The 25,087-nt window shown below is 38.1% G+C and overlaps 2 protein-coding genes and 1 long non-coding RNA gene across 3 annotated transcripts in view; 1 reads left to right on the top strand and 2 right to left on the bottom strand.

The window, feature by feature from the left end:
- The window catches only part of LOC139142637 (uncharacterized), a 23,330-nt gene extending 7,624 nt beyond the window's left edge, over window positions 1–15,706 (top strand). Inside the window, exons 2-3 of the long non-coding RNA XR_011554432.1 lie at window positions 1,272–1,346; window positions 15,403–15,706. This is a non-coding gene — a long non-coding RNA (uncharacterized lncRNA). The remainder of the gene's footprint in view (window positions 1–1,271; window positions 1,347–15,402) is intronic.
- LOC139142634 (tripartite motif-containing protein 3-like) lies at window positions 1,459–5,312 on the bottom strand. The gene is made up of 3 exons (XM_070712679.1): window positions 5,208–5,312; window positions 3,504–4,635; window positions 1,459–1,802 (listed from the first exon to the last, which is right to left on the bottom strand). The coding sequence occupies exons 2-3, from the start codon at window positions 4,609–4,611 to the stop codon at window positions 1,474–1,476; spliced, it is 1,437 nt and encodes a 478-aa protein (XP_070568780.1). The 5' UTR covers window positions 4,612–4,635; window positions 5,208–5,312; the 3' UTR covers window positions 1,459–1,473.
- LOC139142636 (NADH dehydrogenase [ubiquinone] 1 alpha subcomplex assembly factor 4-like) lies at window positions 15,607–25,075 on the bottom strand. Its single transcript, XM_070712683.1, has 5 exons — window positions 24,897–25,075; window positions 23,223–23,484; window positions 21,273–21,376; window positions 16,794–16,943; window positions 15,607–16,443 (listed from the first exon to the last, which is right to left on the bottom strand). Exons 2-5 carry the CDS (start codon window positions 23,356–23,358, stop codon window positions 16,309–16,311), a joined length of 525 nt encoding a protein of 174 aa, XP_070568784.1. The 5' UTR covers window positions 23,359–23,484; window positions 24,897–25,075; the 3' UTR covers window positions 15,607–16,308.
- Between the last annotated feature and the right edge of the window lie 12 nt (window positions 25,076–25,087).

Raw genomic sequence — 25,087 nt, 5'->3', positions numbered from 1 at the left:
CCGGACGGCACATGGTTGAACGATGCACCGCAAAGTGTTTGTCTGTGCATCTCGGTATTAAGCGAGCCGGAAATCTTAGCCAGAAATCTTAGTTGTCATACATTTGTCATTTGATGATCTGCAGATTGAATTTTTCAGTCAACTTGCCAATTTTAATAGGTTTCCTTCAAAATCTTTTACAAGAAACTGTCCCAGCAAATGTTATGAATACTGATAGTTTTCTTTAATGATCCAGAGACAATGCTGTGCACAGTCCCACGACGAAAAAGTTTATCCAGACAAAAAAAATAAATGACAATCATCTGCAGCGTTTTAAAAATGTAACTGTCTCTAAGAAAACATTAGCAGGATCACCAGTCTTCAGTTTGCAGTTATAATGAGACAAAATTTGTGCGAAACCACAGACTGCCAAATGTTCTGATCAGTGGTTGTCTTAAAAGAATTTTAGAGCTGAACATGGCATAATGACTGCAGCTATAGAGGCACCACCTAACACCTATGGATGACATGCATACTTTCAAGGTAACAGAGTTGTCCAAATATGTAGAACAGGGGACGGATTTTCCAGCATCTAAAACTTGAGCAAACACTGATAATATTAATGACCACTTCATATATTAATATATATAATCATCAACCACTGACTACACAGAGCGAGTTACGATTTGTGTCACAATATACTTGAAAATGTTATGTTGTGTAATCAAGATCGATTAATTGAATAACATTCATGGGCCGGTTTACCAAAATGACACAATTGAGACAAGGAAGAAATTTCAGTGTTTCAAGCATTTATGACCCATGATGTACTGTGTTATTCTATGGATCTTTTGAAAATGCGTATCAAAATATGAGTGTTCATTGTCAAAAAAAGCTAAAAAGGAATTTTTCATTTTCCTTTGTCTATAATGAAATCATTCATCATTTCTGTCCCCTTAAAATCATTTATTGAGTACCAGAAATGCTTGTTGAAAATTGGCGGGCTCAGCATTACATAATTTGTGCTTACTAATATTTTTTGAACCAAATTCGTAAATTTACTGATAATTTCGAAAGGCCAGGGAGAACACAGATTTAGTGTATTTTATGCATATAGACGCTATGTTGACAAGCTACGTAATAGCTTTTTCAACAATATTCTTTGTGGAGTAGAATAAGAACTTGAAATTGACATACAACATAAAAGAAGTTAGCATTACTGGCCTGTTACCTTTGTGTGGCATTCAACAAATTAACATGTACTGATACCAATGGGAAATATTTGTTTTCAGTCTATGTGTAGAGGCAGATGGAATTGAATGCAGTCATTGACCATGTACAGCAAGAATCAAGAAGTTGATGATCATGTAAGTAAAACCATTTTATTGCTTTAAATGGATTACCTTTGTTACCATGACAACATCTCCAGTAAAAGAATTGACTGGTAGTGTCATCAAATCTATTTTGGCATTCTGACAACTGACTTTACCTGGTTTACCAGTACTCACCTGATGGATTTTCCATCCTGCATGGTTTAAGATTTGATTGCTTGGTTTTATTAGCCATTGTTTTTCTCTTTGTAACGTGGACTTCTATTGGCTGGTCATGTTTGGCAGGTAATGACTTAACAAGAGACATAGGCTGTGTCTGTTTGTCTTTGTCAACACCAGCATCTCTTCCTCCCTTCGCTTCAAGAGGAATATTACCAGAATGCTTATATATAGTCACACTTTCCTCTTTCTTCTGCATGTCAAGTTGTACATCACTGGTTTTCTCCATAGAATCTCCATCCTTCCTTGGTAATCCAGATTGTATTGCTTTGCCTGCAAACAGTAACACATGGAATTGATGAATTCATTCAATGGACTGATAGAGCTTTAGCTAATTTTTTAAACTATGCATATTAGGATCTGTGGATAATTAAAACATGCACAAGGGAAACGCAACTAATTGTGTTTGGCCCCAACCCCCTAACTGTCCCCTAAATGAAAGTTTGGAAGTGCAAAAATCCAACCAAGCCTCATTCTGTATCAGCATACCTACTATAAGCAAATATGTTGCTATGAAATCATGCATACGCTACCCACCACCCCGCATACCCCCTCTAAAATCGACCTTTATACAGCGCCAATTCGACAATCATGCAACCAATAGAATGAAATGAATTGAAACAGTTATCCAAAATGATTGTCATGTATTTTACATGTGCACTGAACCACTTGCATGTATGTCAAAAGAATGCTGGTGTAGCGCCGTTGCTGCACCACCCTGGTATACACAAAACAATGTAGCGATACTTTGCGATACATAAAAACGTGTAGACAGATGTTGAATATAAAAACATGAAGGCTAAGTGTGATGTTTGCAGACAGCAATCGAAATACAGCCAACCCCCCCCCCCCCCCCCCCCCAGGCAGAAGTTGCATTTACAGTGTGTGTTTTAATTATCCACGGCCCCTTATATAAAACTGTGCTAATTGATTCATGTGCTCCAGTGGCAATAAATATATGCTTATTGTTGTTCAGGTAGTATGCACCTCTAAAGTGAAAGACTTAAACTTTCACTCAACTTTCCTCAATGAAACTTTCAGCCATTCTCTTACAAAATCAAGAATAAAAATCGTGGGTCACCTTGCAAACTTTGGTACTAGAGCAACAAATAACACAGGATTTACTGATATTTAAAATTCAAAAGGGCGCCACCATCCCTGTGTTAACTCTACGAAGAAAAATTAAAATAACACAGGATTTACTGGTATTTAAAATTCAAAAGGGCGCCACCATCCCTGTGTTAACTCTATGAAGAAAAAAATTAAAATTTTTGATTTTCGAAAAAAACTAAGACAGTGAAAAGATTTTTTACACCAAGAACTTTAAAATGAACCCCCACAAGTGGTAGATCAGAAAAGAATTGTAAAAGTTTGAGAGTACGAATATCTTTCCCCAAGGTGCGTTCTACCTTAAAACAGCACAAATTTAAGAGCAACTTTGAAATTTGTTTTGCTTAGGGAAGAAAACAATTTAATATGTTGATGGATGTCAGGTCAGTTTTATCCAGAGCACCTTGTGACTGATGCGTGTGACAGCTAAGAAATTTAATCTTACTGTTTGTTGAACAGAAACGTGTTTTACAGCTTATGACAAAGCAAATCTTTTAAAAATTATGTAGTAGTCTGCCATTGCCAAAATGAAAACAAATAGTATTACTCATATTTCAACCCACCAAATGCTGTAACATCATACCGTACTTTAAACCAATGAAAGATATGTTGAATAGTTTTGAGTGAATTCCATCTGAGGATTGTGTGAGTTCGTACGTATCAATCAAGTTAACTTTTTCAACATTTTAATTTCAATTAGGCTTTCATCAGTACATATGTCAGCTTAATCAGGAAACACTTCCCTTCAAACACAACAAAATTATTGTAATAATTTTAAGACCTTTTTAAAACTAATGGAAACTAAAAATTCATAATGCGGCATGATTCAGCCACCTATTTTTTTTTTCCAATGTAATTATATACCTGGTTTAGTCAGATTATTTCCTTTGACAACGCCAAGGTCAATCTTTAAACATTCAGGATTTTCTGTGAAAACCAGGTCACTGTCAATATCACCACCAGGTACATTGGTCAGATTATCATAGTGCTGCTGTTGATCTTTCATCTGTTTTTGTGCCGTCATGATGTCCGCAGCTCCACCAAAAGTCAAGAGATGTTTCAGATATGAATGGATGCTCTCTGCACTGGCAATTCTATGTTCCAGAACTTCTATCTCAGCATTAATTTGTTTACTCTTTGGTATGTAGATTTTGTCAACTTCACCAAGCAATTTCATTTCTTGATTCTTTAATTCATCAATTAACTTTTGATACAGTGATTTAATTTGCCGTTCAGCTGTAGACCTGTTTGCATCCAAGTCTTTTAGACCATCCTGAGCTCTGTTCTTTCTCTGTTTTAAATCACTAACTTTCCCAGCAATTTTCTCAGTGTGTGCTTTCATTTCTGGTCTATACTTCTCCAGTGCTGACTCCAGCGACAACATCTTATGATTGGTTGTTGGGTGTTCAACCACTGTACACTTATGACATGTAGGGACTTGACAGGTATCACAGTAGAATTCTAATTTACTACTGTGATGATTGTCACAGAATCTGGGTTGAATAACTCCAGAGTGTTGGGTTGACATTTTTTCATTATAGTCTTCAATTTTCATTGGTTCATGATCTTGCAAGACTCTGACTTTGCTGTGATTTTGTAAGCAGTCATTGCAATAAAAATGTCCGCCACAGTCACCACACCAATGTTTAGCTTCTTTCTTACACCATTCACACGCCCTGTCACTTCTACCTGGACTGACTTCACTGATAACCTCCAAAAGGTCATTCAAAAATCGATTGCTGGTGATAGCTGGTACCCCTCCAGAGGGCAAAGGCCATTGATTCTTGCATGTTGGACATATCAGCTGACCATTGTTTGCTTTGACCCATTCTGTGAGACAAAGTTCACAAAATGTGTGCTGACAAGGCAGTATTTTAGGTGACTTGAAACGTTGAATACAAATTGCACACAGCAATACCTTGTCATCAATGTCTGTCAGCAGTTTTTCACCAAAGTCTGATGATGAAGCCATGGTTATGACAAGTCACAGAAGTATCTGAAAAAATAATAAAATATAATTATGATACTTATTTACACAGAAACTGTCTCAGATATCTGTACATTTTACAGTTTTCATTTTGTTTCCTCGTCATCACCATTGCATGCTTATCAATTAAATCAGTATAACCACACCCATAATGGATCACTCCCTGCACCATACATTTTTCTTTGCGATTTGCAACAAGCTTAGGAAAACAATATGTTAAAAATCCCAATTTTAGCAATCATATGCATTTTCATTTGGGTAACGGCAGGGTTTAATATGTCACTTTGCATGATCAATAATTGACCCAAGTGTAAAGTCAAAGCACTCATCTGAGTATATCATTTTTGGTACAATTGTAGCTTGTGCATATACTGAACATTGATTGCCATGAGTTCTACATAAATGCAGGAAAACTCTGTAAAACATGGAACACAACATAACCAAGATAACATCCAGCTTATTTGGGAAGTAGCACATACTGTATAAAGTTATTTTCAAGAGGTCTTGAGTTTCTACCAGTGAAATATACTAAAAACTTAAATGTGAAATGTGCAATTCATATATTTGTCATTGAAATTTACCTGAATTCTTCCTGTTTTAGTAGCCAGCGTACAGGTCCTATCAGAGGAGCCAAGTTTTGGATTAGCACAGCTGACTCTCAAACCTTCTTTCCCCTTGAGAAATGCCAGAAATCTGATTGGCATGGGCATGCAGATATTAACAGAACCTGTATGACCTTAAGTGACCTTTACACTATCAGGCACCAATCAGCAGCTTGCTAGCTGTTCACTGCTTGCTGTTCTATGCTTTTGTTACACCCATACAGGTTACACTATCTGGCACCAATCAGCTGCTGGGTAGCTGTTTACTGCCTGCTGTTCTATGCTTTTGTTATACCCATACAGGTTACACTATCTTGCACCAATCAGCTACTGGCTAGCTGTTTACTGCTTGCTGTTCTATGCTGTTGTTACACCCATACAGGTTGCACTATCTGGCACCAATCATCTGCTGGCCATTCTTATCCTCTCAATAGTACATGTACTTCAAATTATTTAATTGGAAGCACACAACAACTATTTGATTCTTTAAAAAATAGAGATTTTGACCAGTAACAGTCAAAGTATTATTCAGTGTTTTCTCTCCATGATCACTGAAGGGGAAAAGTTGTGCCCCATTCATCAAATTAGGGGGCAGACTTGACATTTTAAGGGGCAGAAACAACAGCAAATTCCACAGGTCACTACACTATGCGCTTGGGTCACCATCATATGGACCTATTCGCTTGCTGTGTTTTGTGTATGATTGTTGCGCTGCAGTTTAACCCTTTTCCTGCCGAGCGCCCTTGTCCGTTATTCTCCCAAGTCAGTAGAAAACCGCCCCATAATATGTGCCTGCAAAAGATTGGCTCTCCTGCATGTTATCCTGCCAGGCATTTTGGCAGAAATCGCCCATTTTCAGGGTAGTTTTAGCCGTACTTATACGTGTTAGACTTCGATAATTTCTACATGCCCGTAGACAGGGGAAGGAGCTCAAGGGTTGCTGCAGAAAAAAATTGAGGTCACCGGCTTTGTTTGCCCCTGGGAGTGCGTCATTTTATTGCCGTTTCATGTTTATTTTTTCGGAAATAAACTCCTTCAGTATTACGTACGTCCGCTAGGCACAAACATCACCTCACTCGTCTGTTAGTCAGAGACCCTGAGGGTCGTGCTAGGGGTGCAGCAGCACCGTCAAACCTGTCCTGTTTCCCCAGGGTAGGGTCAATTGAATACGTACCTCCAACGACTTGGCAGTGTAGCACAAAAACTACGTTTTTGCCGTTGTATTAACGACATGGCTGAGCCATTGAAGCACAGCTTTACGTAGTTTTGCCAGCTCAGTTGGGAGTTGGCTTACGAGTGTTACCGTTCATTACTGACTTAATCGAGTGGTCCTCAGTCAGGTACGGGTTTGTACCAACATGGCTTGGGCTGCAGCTAACCAGTGATAACCAGTCACTACCCCCAAGTCTTCAGTTCACTTTTGCGATGCACGGGTGCAACGCAATATGCTTCCATTGTTCTAGCCATCGACGTGTCCACATGCTGGCAGCCATATTGTACTGCTAGCTGGTTTGCATAACAAAAGCAGTCCCTGCTAAATGCAGACGGTATCCCCGTACATGTAGCATATTGACCTCATGTGCCCTTTTGAATTCTCTGTACGCAAACAGCGTACGTAGTTACCAATGCATCGGCAAGAGGATACGTTTGCCTGCAAACCAGAGCCAGTACTTCGGACGGTAGAATAAATAAAAAATCCACAGCTACGTCCATTGAATGGCACGGCCAAGGCAGTGAAGGACGTTGCCTGGCTTGAACTTGCAGAGCTGAAGCCCAGCTTAGTACGTCGGACACCAGTTTGTAATGGTATTTCCGAGTCGTTCATATCCGTTCCATGGGAGGAACAAGTCGAGCCGTCCCGTCAAAAATACTTCTCATTTTCAGTCACGCACAACTAAATAAGTGACTTTCGTCTCGCACCATCGGCATATCTGCCAAGTCGTTTGCAAGAGGTAGCCTTCTAGATTAGCATTGCCGAGTTGGTCAAGTTCGGCAGCAATCTGTATAGTGCCAGGCAGCCAAGTACGTCCAACTCCGCCAGAAAACGTCACCATGCTATCCTGCCAAGTCCGCTAAAAAGCGGTAAAAAAAAACCAGCCCCCCTCGGGTGTGGGGGACTGGCGGACAGGTTTCTGCACCTTTCCCTGTCCTTGGACTCCCTGTGAACCCATTTCGAGAGCAAACGCCGTTCCTCGCCCAAAACCTGTCCTCGAACGACCCCTAGCGTGAGCAAGGGTTTGCTACACGTAGTTCCGTCGACTAGGCAGGAAAGGGGGTACCAAAAGGAGCCCGATTTCCACCGCCTTAGGAGGATAACGGCCGTGGCTGCTCAGCTTCTAGCTACACCGAATTTCAAGCGGATTTTCACCGACTTGGCAGGAAAAGGGTTAAAGGGCAGAAAATGGCTCGAAATGTGCAATTTGCGCAGTCAAGAGAAAACCCTGATGATTGCATGAGCTTTATTATCTTACAAGTTGCCAATTTCATTCTTTCAGTTTAACCATTAACACGTCATTTTACAAACTTTTGTGAATACATATTGCATTTCCATGGTAAGTGATCTTTACATGTATTTGACACAAAGTGAATCATAAGTAATAATGTAAATTTATAAGACATTTAGATCCTTCACTAGATGTTAGATCCAATGTTTTGAGTGCACCAAGTGGGAAAAGTGGACAAAATTGAGAGAAAGCCTATGCTCAACTGTTTCTTATGTTATTCATTTCTGAGAAAGATGTGCATCAAGAAGAAAATGGGTGTTTCTGTTGTGTTTCCTTGTCCTTCCAGATGTTGCTTCAGTTGAATCTCACACACTAAAATAACATCCACAGTGTAAGACTCCCTTCAGGACAAATAATGATAATAAGGGCTTTCAGGATTTCTTAAACTTTCCTAGCCATTTCAAAGTGTTGCTGAAGTTCAATCAATCAATCAATCTTTTATTACTCAACACACACTGACAGAGAGTGTGGTATGGTACATTTCAGATGAAAGAACAACATGTCCAGAACTTAACACCATCAAATGGATATTAAAATCCAAGTAAATTGAATTGAAGTACACATATAACTCTGACTGTAACCAGCTAACTGTACCGGTAGGTAGCTACTGGAAGGGTCAGCACGCACCAGAATTCCTTATAAATATAGCACATTGAACATTATAGATTTTTCTGGTCAAATTCTACAGTTGTTAAAATCCTATTTACATATTAATCGTCAACAAAGAGTAGTCATTGATAATCGCCTTTCTGAGTGGGGCCAAGTATCATCTGCTGTAGCCTGGGGGTCACTAAATGGTCCACTTTTGTTCAGTATTTATGTAAATAATTTACCAAGCATTTATTCAGCCAATATCTCCTGTATGCTGATGATGCCAAAATCTTTAGACCTATTCAAACTCTTCTGGATTTTAAAACTTCAAGAATATTTTAATTGAATCACTTTTTTGTGCTGATCGTGGAAGATTGATTTTAATGTAAAAGAATGTTTTGTGATTTTACCATCAAGATGGTTCAAATTCATTTTAATGTTTGTATTTTAGAAACTATTCTGAAGAGGCTACAAAAAAGAAAGATTTGAAAAGTTCTTTTAACCTTGTTTAAGTTTCTCAGATCATATTTCATCTTTCAGAATACAAAACAAAACTCAAAATTTTACTAATGTTCAAGCCTTAAAATGTCTTTATACTTCCCCTTGTCAAGAAGCTGTCGTGAGTATGGCTCTATTGTCCGGAAACCATGGCAAAAGTCAGATATTGAATCACTGAAAAATGTTCAACATAAAAGTCATAAAATATTATTTAAATTTAAAAACTGTGATTTCATATCATGAAGAAAACTAGGAAGTTCTTAGCAGCACTATGTTTACATTACCAACCTCAGAACAGCAGCGCCCTTATCTTGACATATTTTTACACATGGTGTGCAACTGGGTTTTATAACTTACCAGATATTTTATCAAAGCTCTACTTTATTGCACTTGGCAAAATTTCGTACACCTGTCCTACTTCTAGACCATGCCATAGCCATATCAATGTTTTAAATATTCTCTAATCAATAGTTATATGAACAATTTTAATTCATTGGTTTGTAACAATCATAGTACTTAGTATCTTTAGAGACTCATTAAATCTGAAATTAGACGTGTATTTTGATTGCTGTTCTTGACAGTTTGTTTACTTTCTTGTGTGTATTCTAGAGTCAATTTTATTGGACACCGTGGTGCGAAGCACCACAGGTGTCCTATGTCGCCACAATGTCTGTGTGTGTGTCCGTCTGTCCGTCCGTCTGTCCGTCCGTCCGTCCGTAGACAGATTTTGTTCCACTCATAACTTAAGAACCCTTAGGTCCAATGTCATGCAATTTGGTATTTGGTATTATCATGATGAGACTTAGATCTGATTAGATTTTGGTGGGTGTGGCTTATTAATTAATTGCTCATTTGCATATTTTATGACTTTTTTTTTTCGTTCACGCAGATATCTCAGAGACGCCTGGAGCGATTTCGTTCAAACTTGGTAAAAGGATAGTACTCTACCTCATACAGATGCATGTTGATTTGTTTCACAATGCGATCAAATTTGGCCATGTTAGAGGACTTTTTAGTTTTCACCTCCATAGACTCCCATGTATAAGGCAGTCCATCCATAGACTCCCATGTTTAAGGCAGTCCATAGACTCCCATGTATAAGGCAGTCCATAGACTCCCATGTATAAGGCAGTCCATAGACTCCCATGTATAAGGCAGTCCATAGACTCCCATGTATAAGGCAGTCCATAGACTCCCATGTATAAGGCAGTCCATAGACTCCCATGTATAAGGCCAAGAAAAATAAAAATTTAGTTTCTCATCGTATTCATATTGCAAAAAGGATGCAGTGACACAGATTTTAGTCCCCACAGATAAAGTCCAGGGGGCTCATAGATTGGTCATGTCAGTCCGTTAGTCCATCCATGTGAGTCCATCCGTTAACGCAGATATCTCAGACGCTTTGACAAAATGTCACGTGACCTTTGACCTCAAATATACATATTGTCCATAACTCGGTAACCACAAGTGCTAAACCTTTCATATATGGTATGATGGGACACCCTATGATGCCACATATTGTACCTCATTAATTATGTGCATATCTAATTTTGAGCAAGCCAATAGAGCTAGAGGTCTGATTTTTGGTATATAGGGATAACTTAGCAATACAATTTTTTTGACAAAATGTCATGTGACCTTGGTGACCTTTGACCTCAAATATACATATTTGTCCATAACTCAGTAATCACTAATGCTACACCCTTCATATTTGGTATGATGGGACACCTTACGACGCCACATATTGTTTCTCATTAATTATGTGCATATCTATTTTGAGCGAGCCAATAGAGCCAGAGGTCTGATTTTTGGTATGTACAGATAACTTAGCAATGCTATTTTTTTGACAAAATGTCACGTGACCTCAATTACCTTTGACCTCAAATATACATATTTGTCCATAACTCAGTAACCACAAGTGCTACACCCTTCATATTTGGTATGATGGGACACCTTATGACGCCACATATTGTACCTCTTTAATTATGCACATATCTAATTTTGAGCGAGCCAATAGAGCTAGAGGTCTGATTTTTGGTATATAGGGATAACTTAGCAATACAATTATTTTGACAAAATGTCACGTGACCTCGGTGACCTTTGACCTCAAATATACATATTTGTCCATAACTCAGTAACCACAAGTGCTACACCCTTCATATTTGGTATGATGGGACACCTTATGACGCCACATATTGTACCTCATTAATTATGTGCATATCTAATTTTGAGCAAGCCAATAGAGGTAAATGTATGATTTTTAGTATATAGGGACAGACGATACGATAGAATTTTTTGACAAAATGTCATGTGACCTCGATAACCTTTTACCTAAAATACACGATTATGTCAATAAATAAGTAACCACAAGTGCTATGTCCTTTATATTTAGTAGGATGGGAGACCTTATGACAACACATGCTTTACCTCGTTAATTATGCCCATATATAATTGTGGGCAAGCCAATAGAGCTAGAGGTCTGAATTTTGGCATATATGGATTAATTAGCAATACAATGGGTTTTTTTTTATCAAAATGTCACGTGACCTTGATGACCTTTGACCTTGAATATGCATATATATGCATAACTCAGTAACCACAAGTTCTTTACGCTTCAATTTTGATAGGATAGTAGACCTTAAGATGTCACATCTTGTACCTCATTTATTATGCACATATGTATTTCTTGGCAGGCCAATACAGCTAGAGGTCTGATCTTTTTTCCCGATTTAGAACCATAACTTAGACATGCCTCTTGTTTCAAAATGGGAACAATGACATAGACCTATGTGTCCATAGATCTGAACATATACACTCCAGTGATACTTCTTAATGACCTCATTTCCCTGCCCCATCAAGACTAATACTCATATTACAAGTGGGGACTATGTCATTGTCAATGACTTGTTACTTCTAGAATATACAGAATATTATCTCACATAGTGAGTGTCTGAATATTATTCTGAATTGTATTCCAAAGCACATTCTGAAAGGACTCTTCTGAATATACAGAATATTATCTCACATAGTGAGTGTCTGTATGTTATTCTGAATTGTATTCCTAAGCACATTCTGAAAGTAACTCTTCTGAAAATTTCACATTCTTTGCCACTGCACCATCTCCTTAATACATACTGATGACCCACGGTGTCCACTCAAGTCTCTACTTTGATTTTGAAATATTTTTGTGCTTCGTTGTTGTTTGTTTTGTTTTTGTCTTGTTAACCTTTACATAGTATTTTTGGAAGGGGAGTTTTGAGATTTTTGAGCAACCTGTCAATATGACATGATCTTAAAGGATTTCTAAATAATAAATAAGTAAATCATTTCTTTTTCACAATTCCTGACATATTTTGCAGTGTGTACTGAGATCTGTGGTAATGCATGCTTGTTTTGTTTTACACCTGATTTTTGATAAACTTAAAAAGTTGTTAGTGTACTTGCAGATAGCTCTTTCAAAGCAGAGAAACATAGTAGCCAAGTCCAGCCAATTGACATGGTGTATGGAAATCAATATTAATATTCCTTTGATATACATACTGATGCAATAAATACACTGCTCCTTGAAGACATCTAATGCATCAGTCAGGGAAGTCAGTACAAAGCTACAATCATAATAATTAAGAGCTGTTGTGTTATGTGTGAGGTACACTCATATAATTAAGGATGATAAATACCTTTTAGACACTTTCAGATTTTTATTTTTTTCTCAATTGAACATGTCCCAAACCCCAATAAAGTATACATTTTCTGAAAGCCCTGATATAGAGCTATCCAACCAAGCACAGTGCACAGTCATTATTTGCATAAGAGTCACGTGACAAGCGTTTTGCTGAACCTTCCAAAAACCGGTTTTCCCGACCTTATGCAAACACGCTGCAAGATTTCCGGTTGGAATTTCTTCATTGACACAAGCCTTGACAATATCCTTAAAAACTGTGTCTGCGATTTTTTCTCGGAGGCTCCATTCAAATTATGGCGTGATAATTAAAATTCCTTGAAAAGCACCTTCGTCCAACACCTTTAAGAGCGCATTAAAAAATAACAAAGGCATATAAAGGAAATCCCAGACACGGATTTTAAGTTCATTATGTTTCCAATGGACGGTGTGAATTTCAAGCAGCTAGTGTTTGTGAGCGCGAATTGACGAGGTGCCAATTAAGGGTACTTCATTCACACATTGAATTCGAGAAAAACGCGAAAAACATGTTTTGATACTTCTACGCTACGGCATTTGATAATTAGACGTGCACGAGCCTCAACACAGACATACTTTGTTACCAAGTGATGATGTCGGCCGGGAATGACAGTTGTTCAGAGAAAAAGTCCCAGGAAAATAAAATAAATCGCGGAAAACTACCAATTTTTGGAGCCTTGCGTGTCGACACATCGCCACAGCGAATGGCTTCAGTGGGAAAAACAATGACGTCAGCAGTCATTACTGATAGCGGGCGTGTCCTAAATTCATATGCAGATAAGCTTGTTTGCGTTCCCCAGATCACACTCCCCTCACACGCTATATAGACATTGCAGAACCGTAGACTTGATAGTGTACTATCGCACTAATTGCAAAGATAATTCTAGGACGTGCCATTGCGCAATTAAATCTCGAATGGCCCTCATTTCTACGTTTGACGCGCCACTAGGGGCGCAACATTATATGAATGGGTCGATCACGCAGAGTTCACGTAGTTCATACATTCGCGTAGCTCCCCGAAGGTCATTACCTCAGTCATAGTGTGACATGTAAAACGATTCAGTTACCTATCAACCTTTGCAATTAAATACTCACTACAGCATATATGGTGGTACATAGGAAGCTGGGTAGAAAGGACTGATGTGGGGGCAACGGTGTTTTGGAGCCGTACGCATGTGGCATGGCCGCTGAAAACAACACCACCGGCTGCTGCGTAATGGTGGAAAGCTTGTCGACACTCGGATTTTTAATGCCGGTATAGTTGATGAACCCAGGATGATCGGGCAGTCCCTTAAATTGAAGCGTTTGCAACGTCTACCGTCCATACAAACGAAACGTTGAACACTGCAAGGAAAACGTCCATGATCGTTTTGAAGAGCAACACATTTTAGGTCGAACACATCTCGTTTTCCAGAGTAGCCAGGTCTTTGCATAGAACAACACCGCTGTGTAAAACCCTTTGGCCAGAACCAATCATCGTAAATTTGCTAATACATACGAGTTATGTTTAAAAGTTGGTGTATCGATCACTTTATTTAGGTCGTACGGTTACAGTCTCGTGCTATATCAGTGTATGAGTAGCCTAATTGTCGATGCGTGCAAATCGAGGGCCACTCTTGGAGAAATCCTACAGGTTCGCTAAGCTTTGATCATGATCGTTTCCACAGTCAAAATCACAGTCCTTAGCAATTTGTACAGTTGTTCAAGTCCGACATATCAATAATTCATCACATAAGTTACGTAAACAATTGAATCAAACCAAACGGTTTGCTGTTGCCATTATTGGCCTGTTGCGTACGTACAAGGGTTTGCAGTAGGCTTGGTTGGTTACGGGGCGCCCGATCTCCAGTATTCTCTCTTTCTTGACTTGATAGACTATTGTATTTTCTGCAGAAAATTCAAGGTTTTTACATGTGTGATGATGATGGCCCCCGATTTTCTAAAATGGCCCCCTTGGGACAGGAGTTGGGGCCAACACTGGTCCGTTGTTTTTGAATCCTAGAATGAACACTGTGTAATTGTTTATCTAACATTGCGAAAAAGACGTCAACCACCGTAAAGCGGCGTGTGCAGGCTCCGACCAACCCTAAGCAAAGAGTGATAAAACGTCGCACTGCTGAGAAATCGTCGTTGACACGATGTCTTGACCACACTAAGAAAAATGACTTGCTCTCTGGTGTAGACTATGTCTGGAACTGTACGAATACTTGTTTATTGGACTAGGCTTCGACAAACATTTAATTACGGTTTATTGTTTACAGACAGAAGTAATCCTGGTGTTTGGAGAAGTCACAGCACGTCATTATGTAAATTAGCCAGTGCAACGCAACGTTGTGTCACTCAAGATGGATTATGGAAATAGCAATGCAAATGTGTCCACAATGTTTACAAAAGCTCCCCGATTTAACCGGGATAGCCACGTGCATTTGTTTTGATTTTTAAAAATCGTGAATTATACGGAAACCATTCCTTATCTTGAAGTGGTGACACATCTCAATTCTGGGTCTTACTTTAAGGCGTATTCTCAGAGAATTTCGAAAATTTGACAGAAAAATGAACAATTTTGTATTTATCATCCTTAAGTCAAATGTACATCTTATACAACTTATATTGCAGCACTTAATTGCCATGTGGTCCACAAAGATGAATGACATATCCTGGTGACATCTTTAGTTAATACAATAATAGAATAGAATAGAATAGAATAGAATAGAATAGAATTGATCTTTATTGAACTGTATGCCACTCTGGCATATTAGCACATACAATAAAGATATTCAACTTCAAGTTGAACAAGTCATAATTAAAGACATAATTAATATGTCATAATTAATATGTGCCATTCTAAATAAATAAATAATGCTTGCATTCTATTCATCTTCAGGGAAACATTGAAGATCACAAGCCTGAAGACTAGACTGGTAAAGCCAACAGCTTAGGAGGTCCAATGTAATAATGGAGTACAATCAATCCAATAAACAGTGATGTGGCAAGCTACTGCTCTCCATATAGCTGGTGTCTTTACAGTGCCTTTAAAGTGTCATTCTGTTATACAAGTTGATGCAAACAGAAAACAATGACAAGAAACTCACTTGGCTATGATTTTATTTCTTACATGTTTTCATGTGTATAAATGTAATAATACAAAATGTTACTTTAGAAATAAAACTTATATTTGGCATGAACAACTTGCATTAGAAACAATATTTACTTCTAAAGATTCATTTTGATATTCTAACGAACAAAACCATCCTATCTTAAATCTATATTTTCAGCACCATGTTAATGTGGCATGCAAACTGCTCAGACTTTGAGAACGCACATGTGTCTAACTTTGAGAACACACACGTCTCTTACTTTGAGAACACATTTCTGAACTTTGAAAAATCAAATATGTCAAACTTTGAGAACACACACATATAGTGTATCAAACTTTTTTAACACCTATCTGTCACGCCCCTTAGTCTACTGTTATTTCATTAACTGTGGTCAATTACATCTTTGAGAAATGTGACAGTCTACAGCTGTTGGTAAACACTCACTAACATTTACTCTCAAGCACATCAAACTCTGCCTCTACAATATATAATGCACTTTACATGATGCAAATCATAGTTTGATGAGTGGTGATAAGAATCACCTTGAAACCAGCTAGTGTTCGTGGATGTTTAAGATACTGGCCACAACAACAGAGTTTATCAGCTGAAAACTACAACGACCATATCAAAACAACATCATCTAGTTACATCTCATCAGATAAAGACAACCAGTTCTCATTAAATGACCGTCATCACGATTCTATCTTCCGGATTTCTTCTGGAGGTCCAATTCTTACAAGTCTAAATGCCTTGAAATATTCCAGGATATTTTTGGTATCTTCTACATTGATACGATACTCATCAGCAAGTTTCACTGCAGTGAATTCCTGTATTTGAAAAATTGCACAGAAAACTTCAGGGTCATTTATCAAGAACTGTCAAGCTAGTGACAATAAATGAAAATGCATTCATTGGCGTTTCACCAATTATTTGATCTGAAGACCAGGACATCAAATTGATGTATAAATATCATAAATCATACAATGTCTTTCTTTGTGAGATCAGTTTGGGGATGACATATCATGTGGTTAGTTGAAGCATAATGATCGATACCAGCCAGTGTCATGTACAGAAGTGAAACATCAAAGTTGCTAAACACAGCACTGCATTGATATTAAAGAGAATGTTACAGATGAAAACAAAGAGTAATGCCTATGAATTACAGCACAATTCTTACCTCAGGACTTCTCCTGTGTTTTGATAACATCTCTAACAACATGGGAACTGAAAGTCTTCCTTCTGGTACCATACTTGGAGCGTCTAAGGAATCGATGAAATCAAATTTCTTTGTACTCTGAGGCAGTTGGCGATCCGTGCGATCTGTTTTCTTTGAGGAAAAAAGTAACAATGGCCAGTTACGATGGATACAGTGTACATTAAAGAGACAAAGTCGGCCATTTTTCATACAAGATATACTACTTATATTGTTTGACATGTTGAAAGATAATGAATGAATGGATGACCATGCATATATTCTACCCCAGTTTAGACATACATGAAACCATTGCAAAACTTAATTAATGGTCATGACCATTAATTCATTTTTGCGATAGTTTCATGTATGTCTAAAACCGGGGTAGAATATGTGCATGGTCACCAATTCATTCATTATCTTTCAACATGTCAAACAATATTAGTACATCTTGTATTAAACAAAATTCATGAAAAATGGCCGACTTTGTCCCTTTAAGATGTAATAATTGTAATGCAACATGGACTAACGGTAGTATTATATTATGAATGTGGTTATACTCATGAAAGGTCAAAGGTCACAATAATGGCAGCTACTGCTTTCTCTTTGGATGCTGAGAGTCAGCTGAAAGAAATATGGTTCAATATGATTATGTTTAACCATAGATAGTGGATGCAGACCCTTTAAAGGGCCAGTAGCTGTAACTTTTGATTCTTTTCATCTGCTTTTGTGTTGGTAAATTGCAGATTCTTTGTTCTACTCCCTTAAGTGTAACGAAACACAAACTATTTTTATTGTCAAACTCAATGTATTTACATGTAAAACGCACTGTTATTGTTTACATTTGAATTCTATTTCAGAATTGACTTGTTAACAATAACAATGCCATTTACACGTTTATAGGCTGAGTTGACAAGCTGAATACTGAGTATCTCCACTAGCCCCGGGTTCCATGGGCGCGGAGTTCGAGACCACGTTTGTGTACTGTGATGCTTCTATGGCCTCTCATACTGCCACCATGGTGCCATCCGTAGAAAAACTGGCGAGCGTGCTGCAATATGCTGCGCTCACTTTCCGAATGTGGAAGAGCACCTGAAATGATGTACTACCTCAATAAATATTTACTTTTACTCTTACACATATACATCTCTCTTGCGACATCATTTCAGGTGCTCTTCTGCTTTTTGGTCTCGAACTCCACGCCTATGGAACCCAGCAGGCAGGGCTATCATTCCACATGCTTTTGGGCGTAGAACATGAACTGTAGTTGATATTAAAACAAAGTAATGAAATATCATCACAGGTTACAGTTACTGGTCTTAAAACATCCATTTACTTTTTTCTCATTAAAAATATCCACCGCTGATCTAATTTTTAGCTACTATAGACTATAGTCTATAGAAGCTATTGGGATGGGTATCCGTCCGGCGTCCGTCGTCAGTCTGTATGTATGTATGTATGTATGTATGTATGTATGTATGTGTATGTATGTCCGTTTGTGAGGCGTCCGTCCACTCAAATATCTTGAGAACTGCAGTACTTACTGATTTGATATTTGTTGTGTAGATGAAAAATATGATTTTGAGAAACTATTTTTTTTAATTTTTTGATATTGTTGAAAATAGGCAAATTAATGCCAAAAAAGGTGTTTTTGGTAAAAAATCTTCTTCTTCATAACCGCTGGTCAGACAGCTTTGTTATTTGGTATACAGGTCCCCAGGGGTAACCCAACTTAGATTTGTTCAAATTGTGATGAAATATGCAAATGTGTATTTTTAAGGAATTTTTTTGTCATTTTTGGTCAAAATTTGACTTACATTGTATGTAATTGTTGTACTGTATAAACCCTATCAATTCACCCAGAAAAAATAATTAATATGATTTTAAATAATTGAATTAATTAGGAAATCATCAAAGCCAAATAATTTTAGTGTGGAATTATCAGAAAGTTACAACTTTTTTCGACAGTTCATAGTGAATTGAGGATTAAAACATGTAAAGGCAACTTTCCTGAATCCCAACTTTGATATATTCTGAACCACCATTTATGTTATCTAAAAGAAATTGCTCATAATAGTTTGTCATGATAGGGTGGTCAAACAAATAGAGATAGAGAAAGTTCTAATTTCCATTTATGGTTGACTTGGTAGGATAAAATAAGATTACTTTTTGAGGAAAAAAATAGAGTGGTCAATTAAAAGAGTGGTCAAAGTGATAGGGTTTTTTATGGTAAAGCTTGGCTGTAAGATTCCTCATGTGCTATTTATAGCATTTATAGCAATCTGTGTAAACAGTGCAATGAAAGTGTAACATGATTCCTTATAATGCTTTTGATGACCTTGAACTTCTTAAGTTTCAAACATTTGTCTCTTTAGTGTGCTTTCTCTGAGTACGTACAGTCTCAACTTATTCAACAAAACTTACAATGTTAATTTGAAAGTTAAAATGTGCTTGGTTAATAGGATGAAACTACTGATATTAAAAGATAACCAGCTCAAGATTCTTTATAACCTGACAGATATGCTGTTTTTTTATGACGTAAATCTTGATTTAAGCAAGTCTTGTTTACTTTAATTAGAATGTAATTAACTCTCGTTTATTTGCTATTATAGACTAATATAGTCTGATGAAATATGCAAATCTGTATTTTTACGGAATTTTTTTCCATTTTTGGTCAGGCCATCCTGAAATGAGCTATCAAAGATATCCACCTTCATCAATACATGTGTCACAAAAGGTTATTCTCTACATAACACAGCAGAGCTCTGTCAACTGTTGAGTTGCTTGTTTTTTTCAAACCGCTGGTCAGACAGCTTTAATATTTGGTTTACATGTCCCTAGGATGACCTTAGTGAGATAATTTCATACAGTCAGGAAATACTTAATTTTGTATCCATGTCTATAGTAGCTTCAGGGACTTTGGCCCTATGTTTTTGTTACTTTTCTTTTTGGAATGCTCATGTACAATACAATAAGTGCACATCAAACAATCTACAACTTTGAAAATTTTTTAGGAAGTTAGTCTTCAGAGCCATTAAGCAGACAATGCATAAATATCATTTTGGTAATCTAATATATACATATACGTGTGAATGAGTACAGGTTGGCTTTTGTGTTCACGTTTTGAGGAAACAATTTGGAAAATTATCATACAGCATTGCTGACACAGTCATCATGAAGTGCTAATTCAAAATCCTATTATCTTAGAGAATCTGAAAAAATCAGTCAACAAAGATATATACAGTGGATTTAAAGAGTGCTTTAATTCCAGTGAAACATGAGGAGTGCATGGCACAGTGCATGATCATGTTACTGCAGGTGTATGTTGATTGTGGGACCAATGTGAAAACTCTGCATGTTGAAAATACAGTGGATGCATATTCTGATCTTTCACTGAAAATTCTGAATTGGCCTTTTTTTTGGGAAGTGTGATGAATAAACTGTTTACATTTTGTTGGAAATTGAAATGAAAGTTTTGAAGACAATTATCTAAAAACAGAATTTAGCTATCCATGAATGGATATGTGGCGCTACAAGTGAACTTTGAAGTGAAGGCGCAAAAATGACACAGGAGACTTACAACATGGCCATACAGTCCAAAAATACTGTAGGATGCATTTTAGTTGGATGATTTGGAACATATTATTGAAAAAAATTCTCATCCAGTGCTTTGCACACACCTGGAAGCTGCTGCATAGACACATAATCAGATGCACTTTCTATATTTGCAAAATTATCAATTTCTACCCTCGGAGTATAGTAGGTTTCTACTGGTACTAATAATTCCCTGACTTTAATACTTTGACAATATCTCCGTCAATCTGTATTGCAGTCTCCAACAAATCTACTGCAAACAATATGCTCAACAGAGGTGGGGTGTGTGAATGGTTTGACCAAGTAAGTTGAAGCTAAGGTAAACCCCTTTCATTGTCAAATCTCTGTTTATCCCAATAATCGTTTGCAGTAACTGATTTTGCACCTCTATATACACAAATCTACATTTCAAGAAAGGTCACAGTGTTGATTGTTACATCACAGAAGAAAATTTGCCACAACTCAAGCAGGGCCTCATTGGATTTCATGAATTTTATAAATATATTAATACAAAATGTTGGATGATCCTCAGTTGTAACAGAGACCCATTTTTCTCTAGGGTCTATGGTTGTAATGTGTAGCATCATGTTTCATGTACAGGAGTCACTGTTCAGAACAATGATGACTTTTTTCATTGACTTCTATTACCACAATCATCATGGAACGATTTACCTTGTGACCTTTAATGTAAATGAAGTGTAGATTCAGATTGCTGTATTTAGAAATAGTGATGCTTTGCACAGATCATCCATGGTGTGGAGTGACTTTGGATCATCCAGGGATCAATGCAATGCAAATTAATGGTTTGCCAATCTGGCACTGGAGATCAAGAGATATCAACGTCATTGATTATCAACTTGTATTACTCACTTTCAAAGGACTTGCTGGGTCTGTGGACTCCACTCTGACCTGTTTTAAAAATTCATTTAATTTTTCATGTTTTGAAGAAATCTCTTGTGCTGCACCTGGTGTACCTGAAAAAAACAACAATAGTAATATTAATAATAGTTTACATAACACCCTGATGTCCAAACATGTTCAATATAAAACATTTTCACTTTGTTATATTTTATCTACGGTTTTTATTGAGAAACATTTACCTTTGTCCAAAATACAGAACAGTTTTTCTGCAAAGGGAAAGACTAATGTATTGTTTTAAAAGGCAGGCACATAGGTGGAATGGTGCTTGTAAATATGTGCACTAATACAGGATTTTCTGTGGAATATTTTTCAGTTGCAGAAATGTATATTAATGGTAGAGATAAATACTGGGTAAAGGCTTGGCAGGGCAGCATGCGAGAAGGATGTGTTCCCTGTGTCACATGGCCATTTTGAAGAACAATTGATGCAATAGATGACAGATGTCTGCTGATAAAAAATGTTTTTGAATAAAAAAAAGAATAATTATTGATATTTTCACACAAGCTACTGTTTCAGTGATATGGGGGGGGTCTTGTTACAAAATATTACAAGGCCTAGGGAGTCACTTTTGATTGAGAAATACAAACTTGGGCTTGGTTGTGTTGCAGTAAGTTGCTGCATGGAGGTACCTCCATGGTTGCTGCAAGTGTGATCCACAGTCCCTGTATCTGATCCCAGTCCCACACACAAGACAAATTTTGACACGGTGGATCAAAGTCGCTTGTGGTTCGATACACGACTAAGGCTACGTACGCATTAGAAAATAAAATACACGTCTTCGCCGTGACCGTGTATTGAACCAAAACTTCAACGATTGTGTGGAGTGGCTGCCCGGGGGGGGGTCACTTCCATTACTTGCCTATATGTATACGTGCCGCCCAATGGGGTGGGTATTTCAGCAACTTGGTCTAAAATGGGGTATCAATTCCACTGTAAACCAAGGTCTAAAATGGGGTTGATTTTTGAGTGCCACACAAGAACAAATTTCAACCGTCTGTTCCCGTCTCGCTCGCAGGGCTCTGGGCTGCACTTTATAAGCATCGATATCTTTTTCTGTGGCAGGGGAACCATTAAAGAGACCCCTGGCTTACGCCAAAGTAAATATCGACTTGGTTGTCAAACACTGTCACTGATTGGTAAGAACTCCATATATTGAAGATTTTTGCCCAATAGAAAATACCCAAACAAAGTGGTTCCTAGTATTGATCATGACAGACAGGTCAACCATGGCCACATGAAGTAGTGTTGCTTTACAGATGAACAGCGAGGTTTGTTGTGAATTGCAATTTCAAAAAAACCCACTAGTCAGACTGTAACTGCAGATAATTGATAATTTGTAGAAGCTTGACCAAAATTCGGTGAGGGTGAAAGACAAATTTTCTTTCATCAAATTTTTTTGGTATTTCCTTTTGGAAAGCATGGTTTGGCCAGCAACAACATAGTCCTAAACGCGGTACAGTGGTAGGCTTTGCCGGGGCAAATACTTGCTTTTTCCGTTTTAAAAATTTTGACGCTTTGACTTTTGACCTGGGTCAAAGGTCATAAAGGTCTAAACTGGGGTCCTAAAATAACGGGATTTTAGGTCTAAAATGGGCCCTGGGTTTTATACCTGCGGCCGCACACCCCTACCACTTCTCTGAACAGGTACCCCCCCCCCCCCGAGTGGCTGGCCCTATATAGGCTAAGGATATGGATTGCAGCTAGCTCTGCTTACAAATATGCTGTGTGTTCCCAGCGTTGTACGGCCCACTATGCATGTACACCGGCAACCCCAGGCACCTGTGGTACGGCCTCCCACCACACCATACAACGCCGTACACCGCCAGGAATACACAGCATTTGTACGCACATGACGCAGGGGATAGTAGCATGGAGCCGGGGCATGGAGCAAGGACTTACTTTGAATAAACTCATCGATTTTCTTTGCCGTCGTTGGGTGTTTTGGTGCAGCTGTTGGTTTTTCTTTCTCAATCAATCGATGTGCTCGGTTTTCGACGTTGATATTTCGAACTGCACGCACGATTCTGGCACCCATGCCTTCCCACCATGAAGATGTGCTGATGACGGATTGAGCATGGAACTACTTCCATGGATTGAGTAACGAATATGGCTTGGCGCCCTCGTACGGCGTGTCCGACGTGGATCTCGTTTTGTTTTTATCCTAAGGGGTGGACCATTTGATATCCTGGGGGGGCTTGGAAGATTGGTGGAGAGCCATTATTTTTTTTCCCACGTGCTTCACCATGAATTATTTTTTTTCTACAGGGCATATGCTGGCAACTTTTTTTTTCACTTTCCTTCTTCGAGATATATTTTTTTTTACCAAATTTCGGTGCAATGTTGTTTGCTTGGTTTTTCACACCCAGTAACAAGATGCTGTTCTATCGCACACAGACTATATTCAAGAAACTAAATAAAGATATGTAAATACATGTACATTTTTGATTCACTTTACAAAAACATATTTGTAAAATCATGTACATTTATGGCATTTACTTGTTATTGTTGTCCTTACATTGAAAGTAGCCGGGTAATTTAAGAAAGTAGCCGGGTGGACTGCGAGGGAGCGAAGCGACTGAGTGGCGAGTGAGCGTAGCGAACGAGGGGGGGAGAGCGGCGCGAGAGGGGGGTGTCCCCCCTCTCGCAAGGCGAAAATGAAATTTTGGAGTGGAAATGGTTTTCTCTGGTGGCATCTGAGGTGACATTTACTGACTGAAACAGTACTTTTGTTGTGTGTCTTAGACGTGGCTCACATACAACAAAACAAACAAACATGATTTTGTTTTGTTTGTATTATTTATGACACACTTATGGTTTTATTTGCAGTGAAGATGTAACATTTAATCTTAAATCACCTGCTGTCTGCTCATTTCATTGCCCATTTCCCATTCTTCATTACCACATAGTAGTTTCCCCAAAACCATCAAACTCATTCAATTCTAATCAAAACACATTCGCTTTTGTTAAGAAAAACATTGGTAAGATAATTCACTATAACAGTGTTCGCATTTACGAATAAAACATGCGTACATAGAAAACTCATAACAATATAAAAAATGTGTAGAGAGTCGATCCAATGCGTAATAATATTACGCATTGGATTGAGTCTCTACGCATTTTTTCATTGTTATGAGTTTTCTATGCGCAAACGATAATAGTAAAATGTTTGCAGGCTGTCTCTCTTCTTGTGGTATTTTGACAAAATCCTTACATTCAGATTTACACATTTCTGGAAAACACTGGTGAGCAATTTCAATTTCAGCATACTTCCTCTAATCAGAAGGTCATGTATACTGTACAATTGTTCATATTCAGTTATTGTTCCTCAAGCTTGAAACGGTTTATGCTTTATAAAACTCTAGAGCTACTGCTTGATTTTTATTGATGCTGCAGTGTGCATCGAACAATTGCCAAGATTTTTTTTTTCCGAGTCGCAATGGTCCATAATTGTTTTTCCATCAGCCACTTAAAGCCAGATTTTTTTTTTCGAGCAACTCCACCTGGCATCTTTTTTTTCCCCCAAATCTTCCAAGCCCCCCCCCCAGGATATCAAATGGTCCACCCCTAAGGTACAAAATCTTTGCCACGGTATGTTGTCCAGCCAGGAGACTGGAAGAACCAGAGCGTGGGAAATACGCAGCGTGGAATGGATATGTAGTACACCTCCTATTGCTTGCGAGAAACCCAGGCCTGTCAGAAACCCGACCGTAGGGGACCTTCTCTGCTCGTCGTCTGGGGCATGTCAAATTCTCGCTTTGCACGAG

The sequence above is a fragment of the Ptychodera flava genome, chromosome 10 (assembly GCF_041260155.1).
Source record: "Ptychodera flava strain L36383 chromosome 10, AS_Pfla_20210202, whole genome shotgun sequence".
Lineage (NCBI taxonomy): Eukaryota > Metazoa > Hemichordata > Enteropneusta > Ptychoderidae > Ptychodera > Ptychodera flava.
The sequence above is the reverse complement of the archived record's forward strand: the minus strand, read 5'-3'. Positions and strand labels throughout refer to the sequence as shown.

Coding starts and splice junctions, on each gene's coding strand:
- LOC139142634 (XM_070712679.1), bottom strand. CDS start 4,611: ATGGCTTCATCATCAGACTTTGGTGAAAAACTGCTGACAGACATTGAT. Junction 1,803..3,503: donor AAATAATCTGACTAAACCAG/GTATATAATTAC, acceptor TACTGTTTGCAG/GCAAAGCAATACAATCTGGA.
- LOC139142636 (XM_070712683.1), bottom strand. CDS start 23,358: ATGGGTGCCAGAATCGTGCGTGCAGTTCGAAATATCAACGTCGAAAAC. Junction 21,377..23,222: donor AATCGATGAGTTTATTCAAA/GTAAGTCCTTGC, acceptor TGTTTTTTTCAG/GTACACCAGGTGCAGCACAA. Junction 16,944..21,272: donor ACCCAGCAAGTCCTTTGAAA/GTGAGTAATACA, acceptor TTTTCCTCAAAG/AAAACAGATCGCACGGATCG.